This window comes from Scylla paramamosain, chromosome 46 (genome assembly GCF_035594125.1).
Source record: "Scylla paramamosain isolate STU-SP2022 chromosome 46, ASM3559412v1, whole genome shotgun sequence".
Lineage (NCBI taxonomy): Eukaryota > Metazoa > Arthropoda > Malacostraca > Decapoda > Portunidae > Scylla > Scylla paramamosain.
Window position 1 is genome coordinate 375,001 of NC_087196.1, and position 7,500 is coordinate 382,500.

The window sequence follows — 7,500 nt, forward strand, 5'->3', positions numbered from 1 at the left end:
TTCTGGATTTCAATAGTTCCATATGGGAAGTTGTATTTCTTGATGTCACTTGAACATCCACTCTTCTTTATTGTCTTCCTATGCCCCTTCATGTCTCTCTCTCTCCCTCTTTCATCTGTGGTAACAGGTCGTTTCTGTCTATTCTTTCTATATTGTTTACTAATTTGTACATTATTAGGTCTCCTCTTTCTCTTCTTTCATGCAGTTTTTTTTTTTTTATGCAAGAGGGACACTGGCCAAGGGCAGCAAAAATCCAATAAAGAAAAAAGCCCACTGAGGTGCTGATCCCCACTGTCCAAAGCAGTAGTCAGAAATTGAAGGATAAATGTCTTGAAACCTCCCTCTTCAAGGAATTAAAGTCATAGGAAGGTGGAAATACAGAAGCAGGCAGGGAGTTCCAGAGTTTGCCAGAGAAAGGGATGAATGACTGAGAATACTGGTTAACTCTTGTATTAGAGACACAATAGAGGTGAGAGAAAGAAGAAAGTCTTGTGCAGTGAGGCCACGGGAGGAGGGGAGGTATGCAGTTAGTAAGATCAGAAGAGCAGTTAGCATGAAAATAGTGGTAGAAGACAGCTAGAGATGCAACATTGTGGTGATGAGAGAGAGGCTGAAGACAGTCAGTTAGAGGAGAGGAGTTGATGAGACAAAAAGCTTTTAATTCCACCCTGTCTAGAAGAGCAGTACGAGTGGAACCGCCCCAGGCATGTGGAGCATACTCCACACATGGATGGATAAGGCCCTTGTACAGAGTTAGCAGCTGGGGGATGGTGAGAAAAACTGGAAGAGATGTTTCAGAATGCCTAACTTCGTAGAAGCTGTTTTAGCAAATGAGATGAGATGTGAAGTTTCCAGTTTAGATTATATTGGGGTTTAGTAGGGTGATCCATAACTGTTCCTTTCCACTGGGAGGGGGTGACAGGACTAAGAGTGTAAATGTGTGTGTGTGTGGTGCTTTGTCTGGACTACCCTGTGTGGATTGCCAGCCAGGTATAGAGATAAATAGGTGGTGTCTTTGATATTAGGAAATATAGTACGACTACATGTAATACTGCTTTACTCATCATGTATAGAATCTGTTGATGGTTCTCTAGAGTGTATCACTAAGAACTGATTTCCTTCCAGGATTGACACAGAAGAGTGAAGGACTGCCTGCTGCCTTGATGCAAGAAAGTTTAGGCTGCCATCTCACTCTTGCATTGACAGCTGATTTGTACTGAAGCCCACCAGTCCAGTCAAGCCAGGAGGGACCAGGTGATCAGTGCTGAGGAGTGGAGAGTGGGCTGGCAGGAATTAGAAGCTTTAAGAGGTTCTGAAGAAGAGATGAAGTGGAAGATGAACCTGGGGGCTGTCAGCTTTGTGGAATCCTGGTAAAATTGGAGGATGAACTCCGCTGCCTGTCAAATCCGTCCTGAAGTGAAGTGCTCTGACTGAATTGGGCCTTCCGTCATCACAGTTGAAGAGAACCCAGCTCTGTCTGAACCCTGCCTGTCAGTTGCTAAACATTGCAGAAGATGGAGCCGTGGGTGAACCAAAGCCATACGTGAACCCGGCAAGAAAGTGGTGTTGCTGTCCTGAGGCTCAGGAGCACCAATTCACTGTCCACCCTTCTTCATCATGGAAAGATGTGTATGAACAAAGAAATTACTTGATGAAAAATAAAACTCACTGTAATTTGTCAAATTTAATAATTGTATTGTGAAAAAAAAATTAAATTTGCTTAATAATTATGACTCAATGTAATCTGTCTTATAATTGTTAGCTAGCTTTGTAAAAAAATATTTATAGAGATCAATATCCCTGTAGTGAAGGAGGAAGGACTCAGAAAGGAGTCCTTCCTCCCTCCTTCACTACAAAATACTAAGTTTAAGGCTTCACTACAAAATACTAAGTTTAAGGTGCGATTTGTACATAGAGGCACTGTCCCTCCCTGCATTCAGGGAGGGTCACTCTACAGGGAAATCCAGGAGCCTCTATGTGCAAATCACACCTTGAACTTAAAAAAAAATTGAGTCCTTCCTCCTTCACTACAGGGATATTGAGTCCTTCCTCCTTCACTACAGGGATATTGAGTCCTTCCTCCTTCACTACAGGGATATTGAGTCCTTCCTCCTTCACTACAGGGATATTGAGTCCTTCCTCCTTCACTACAGGGATATTGAGTCCTTCCTCCTTCACTACAGGGATATTGAGTCCTTCCTCCTTCACTACAGGGATATTGAGTCCTTCCTCCTTCACTACAGGGACATTGAGTCCTTCCTCCTTCACTACAGGGACATTGAGTCCTTCCTCCTTCACTACAGGGATAATCATCTGTATTTGCTTTCTTTTTACACATTTTTTTTTTTTACAAATTTCAAGATAATTTAAGACAATATTTAAAGTAATAATTATACAATACTACCTTGTTTGTTTGTCAAGAACATCCTTCACATTTCAAGATGGTGAAGACAAGATAGTATATACAATACTATTTAAACTGAAGACAAACAAATTGCACTGACGCCAACAAAGACAAGGCATTGTGGGGAAGACATCAGAGACAAGCTGTGTCTATGGTCCTCCCAGGCAAGGCAGCAGATGATGACAGCTGTCAGGGGAGGCTGGGCTGCTGGGGTGGGCTTCCTGCAAAATTAGGACAAATCTTAGATGCAAGGATACATAGAACAGTTGGTGGTATTTGGTGATGCATGAAGGAGGAGATAAACATGCAGATATAGAAGAGAGAGAGAGAGAGAGAGAGAGAGACTTGTACAGTCTGAAGGTACTAGAGGGAAACTGAAGGACAGCTCAAACAATGAGTGGACGGGCATGGTAGGAGCTTTGCAGTCAGGGGAAGCTGACCTCACTGTATCCTTTGTAATTGTCCATCACTGAAGAGAGGCTGAAAGTTGTTACCTACACCCAGCCTATATATATACACAAGTGATGATCAAATAATGATTTAAGGATAGTGAACAAAGCACTCCCTTAACAGATTAACTTGGATCAGCAAAATGTTTACAATATGAAATGTCAAATAATTTGATTGATATATCTATATACCACATTGGCAACCCCATACAGGATGGCCCAGACAATGCACCATATATTCACACATACAACATTCACAGTTAACCCAAATAATAATGTATTTACATACCAGGCCAAACAATCCCCCACAGGACACCCCAGACAAACCACCACACATTCACACTCTCAGCTCCACTAATAACTTATTTTTCTGTATATATCAGGCTGGCAATCACACACAAGATGGCCCAAACAAGGCACCACACACACATCCTTCACACTCTTAATACCTGTCAGGCCCTAGTGGAAAGGGACAGTCTTATGGCCCACCACACCACACTACACCTCAGGAGCCCAGGCACAGCATTCACTTAACAAAAAATCACATTAACACTCACTCCCCACAAAACAAAGTAACACAAAATCAGATTAAACACTCACCCCAATGTGATGTTCACAAGGCAAGTCCTCCTCTCATAGCTATAAACTGTTTGTGGCCACCTATGATGATCTTGACAAGATGCTACTAGCCTACACAACCCCAATGGACACAGCTCTGTACTGGTGCATCCTGACTAACATGATAGGTTTGGCTAGCATCCTCTTCTTTGCTGACCAACTCCAGAGGTGCTACATACCCATGGGGGAGAAGCCCGTCAGCATGGGAGTTGCTGGCTGGTACGTGTTGTCAGCTCTCCTACAGCAAAGTGAGGACCTGTTGGGGTGTGGGACTGGTCAGTTCAATGGTGGTAGTGTTTAGTGTTTGGTAAAATGGCTGGTACATGTTATCAGGTCTCCTACAGCAAGGTGAGGACCTGAAAGGGTGAGACTGTTAGTTGAATGCAAGGACTGGTTAGCTGCAGGATAGCAATGTTTAGTGTCCGGTTAGTTAGCTAGTACACCTGTCAAAATATTTTTTGTTACTCTAGGTTCTGAAATTGACCGCAACAAACACTGGCACAGCAGCCGTGATGACTTGTGGAGGTTGGTACGTCTTCCTGTCCCCCCCCTCTCCATTCTTCTCCCTCGTAAACATCCCATACTATTATCACTTTAGTGTAGTTCATTCTGTAGAGCAAATAATGGTTCATGGAGTGCATTTTCCACATCATACCAGGATCATATATTATACCAGTCACAAATTCCCCAGTAACTAGCAACTTGGCACAGCAGGGTTACCAACTTTGCCACCATAACTGCATGAGTTATACCAGAAATCATTGTGTGATGTGTCATACTGTAACACACCATAAAGGTGACAACATTTTTTTTTGATGGGTGTACATGTGTATATGGGTGGGACTGTTAGATGAATACAAGGGTAGTGGTGTTTAAATGTTTGGTAAGATGGGAATACAGGAAGACAATCATTAAAGGATAGATTTAAAATTGGTAAACTTCACATGACATCTGATGTATTTCCATAATTGTGTTGATATTAACTTCAATTGGTTCTGGCATGAGCAATGCAAGCAAGTGGTGTTGATACAACTGTTATGGATATCGTAAGTAATGTATTTAATTTTTGTTATCAGTAGTTCTCATGATGAAGGTATCAACAGTTTTCTTAGTAAGATATAATGTTTAAATCTTTCAGAAATGGTGAGAAAATTTTTAAATTGCATTTTTATCTCTGAAACATTTTAAAATGGTCTTTTCAACACTTGAATTTAAAATTATCTACTTTTGTCCCTTTCAAAGATTTTAAATTGCTTTTGCATCATTTTCCAGGTTTTAAAATTGCTTTTTTTATAGCATCTTCCCCCCTCCTCCTCCCTCCTCCTTCTGCAGGCTCCAACACCTACCCAATCAGCAGTGCAGCATGGGTCACCTACAGGGTTGGCTGTGGTGTGTCCCTCATTGTGTACACATCATACTCTGCCACACTGGTCTCACACCTGGCAGTGGAGCAGTCTGTGACTCTGCCCTTCAGCAACCTGCAGGGAGCTGTCTAGGCAGTCAGGCTGGGATGCTGGATGCAACAACAATGACCTCTTCAAAGTGACAGCCTCAGTGGCTCCTTGGTTTTTTGCTCCCTGTGCTGATATACCATCCACACTTCAGAGAGAGAGAGAGAGAGAGAGAGAGAGAGAGAGAGAGAGAGAGAGAGAGAGAGAGAGAGAGAGAGAGAGAGAGAGAGAGAGAGAGAGAGAGAGAGAGAGAGAGAGAGAGAGAGAGAGAGAGAGAGAGAGAGAGAGAGGGGGGGGGCAGGCAGAGAGAGAGAGAGAGAGGCAGGGGGGGAGGCAGGCAGGCAGGCAGGCAGGCAGGCAGACAGACAGACAGACAGACAGACAGACAGACAGACAGACAGAGAGAGAGAGAGAGAGAGAGAGAGAGAGAGAGAGAGAGAGAGAGAGAGAGAGAGAGAGAGAGAGAGAGAGAGAGAGAGAGAGAGAGAGAGAGACAGACAGACAGACAGACAGACAGACAGACAGACAGACAGACAGACAGACAGAGAGAGAGAGAGAGAGAGAGAGAGAGAGAGAGAGAGAGAGAGTGAGAGAGAGAGAGAGAGAGAGAGAGAGAGAGAGAGAGAGAGAGAGACAGACAGACAGACAGACAGACAGACAGACAGACAGACAGACAGACAGACAGACAGACAGACAGACAGACAGACAGACAGACAGACAGACAGACAGACAGACAGACAGACAGACAGACAGACAGACAGACAGACAGACAGACAGAGAGAGAGAGAGAGAGAGAGAGAGAGAGAGAGAGAGAGAGAGAGAGAGAGAGAGAGAGAGAGAGAGAGAGAGAGAGAGAGAGAGAGAGAGAGAGAGAGAGCCACAGCCCGGTCACTACCCCAGCTGGAATCTCTCCTCGTGGCAGGGCAGACACTAATGCGTCTCGCCTCACCACCACACCTCATTCCCAAGCCAACGCGAGGAGGCAAGGGAACAGACGCCCCAGCTGTCACCTGACCGTGGTCTCCGCCAACGTGAGAGGACTCCGCACCAATGTAGGTGACCTTAGTCACAATTTCGTGCTGAGACATAGTGCTGACATTGTCGCAGTAACAGAAACGTGACTGAGTGACGAGGTGGAGCCGACGTTCGGCAAAATATCAGGCTACTCCCTGTGGGTGAGGATGGACCGAAAAAATAGAGCAGGCGGAGGGGTCGCTGCCTGTTTTAAGGACGGCCTCCAAACACAGGAACTTGAGATAGCCGTGCCACACCTGATGGAGGCACTGTTCTTCAGGGTGGTACTTGCAGACAACAGTGGGCTTCTCCTCTGTGTCATGTACCGCCCCCCGAGACAAGGACGAGCCCCGCTAGACTTCCTGACGGAGGAACTCGACACCCTGCTCCAGCGTCACAAGTGTTCCCATGTGATGATAGTGGGGGACCTGAACTTCCACATGGAGCAGGATGCCTTCAGTAATCTCCTGACTGTTCAGGCCCTAACCAACCATGTCACCTTCCCTACACACGAGCGGGGAGGACTGCTGGATCCTGTGGTGACAGACCTACCCGAAGCCAGCATCAGCTGCCAGCAGCTAGGACCAGTGGGCAGCTCAGACCACTTTGCTGTGCTGTCTCAGGTCGAGCTGCAAACGGCGAGGGAAGACGCTATCCCGCGCACCGTCTGGCTTTGGAACAGGGCGGACTGGCCATCCATGAAGCAGGACATGGAGAACACGGACTGGGAGTCCCTCCTAATGGGAGATGCTGAGACCAAGGCACGCACCCTCACCACCAGGCTCCTTGCCCTCCAACAGCAGCATGTGCCCTGCCGAGTATATCTCTCCAGGCCTGGTGATCCCGCCTGGTTTGGTTTTCGCTGCAGAGCATCTGCCGAGGCCAAGCATGCTGCCTGGGTGAGGTACAAGCGACACCCGTCACGCAGGAACAAGACGCTGCACCGGGAAGCGTGTAGGAGGATGACGTCTATCTGCAGATGGGCGAGGAATCAGCTAAGGGAGGACAGAAGGCGAAAGCTCAGTGGCCCAGGTGTTGGCAACAAGACCTGGTGGAATCTGGTGAAGGAGCAGCAAGGAGCATGTCACCGCGAGACTCTTCCTCCACTCACCAGACCTGACGGATCCACCGCCACGAGCAGTGCAGACAAGGCCACACTCCTCGCCGAGCTTTTCGCCAACAAGATGAGGGTTGACGACTCGGCACGACCTGTACCACAGCTGGCCCCGGAAACTGATTGCACTGTCACCACTGTCTTGGTGACGGCAGAGCAGGTTGAGCGGCTACTCGGTGCGGTGGATGTGGGTAAAGCCACAGGCCCGGATGACGTCAGCCCACGGCTCCTCAAGCAATGCGCTAAAGAGCTGTCAGCTCCTCTCACCACCGTCTTCACATCTTGCCTGAGGGAGAAGAAGTGGCCCTCAGTATGGAAGGAAGCGCGTGTGGTCCCAGTCCATAAGAAAAACTCAAGGTCTGAGCCCAACAACTACAGACCCATTTCCCTGCTCTCAGTGGTGGGCAAGTTGCTGGAGCAAATAGTGGCTGCTGCCATCTGCCAACACCT

The 7,500-nt window shown here is 46.8% G+C and overlaps 2 protein-coding genes across 11 annotated transcripts in view; one reads left to right on the forward strand and one right to left on the reverse strand.

Moving 5' to 3' along the window:
- LOC135094753 (uncharacterized) overlaps positions 1-1,743 on the forward strand; it is a 45,668-nt gene extending 43,925 nt beyond the window's left edge. For all 9 annotated transcript variants that reach the window (XR_010263964.1, XR_010263963.1, XR_010263962.1 and 6 more), the window contains one exon: positions 1,126-1,743. Coding sequence is in view for 1 of the 9 variants with exons in the window: in XM_063995099.1 (XP_063851169.1) it covers positions 1,126-1,131 (6 nt within the window). In the remaining 8 variants the exon portion in view is untranslated. The remainder of the gene's footprint in view (positions 1-1,125) is intronic.
- Positions 1,672-7,500, reverse strand: part of LOC135094754 (uncharacterized) — a 57,458-nt gene continuing 51,629 nt past the window's right edge. The window contains exons 7-8 of one of the 2 annotated variants that reach the window (XM_063995113.1): positions 3,651-3,727; positions 1,672-2,625 (exon numbers count right to left, since the gene is read on the reverse strand). The gene's annotated coding sequence lies outside the window, so the exon portion shown is untranslated. Of the gene's footprint in view, positions 2,626-3,453; positions 3,728-7,500 lie in introns of both variants that reach the window. The other variant, XM_063995112.1, reaches the window with a different exon arrangement.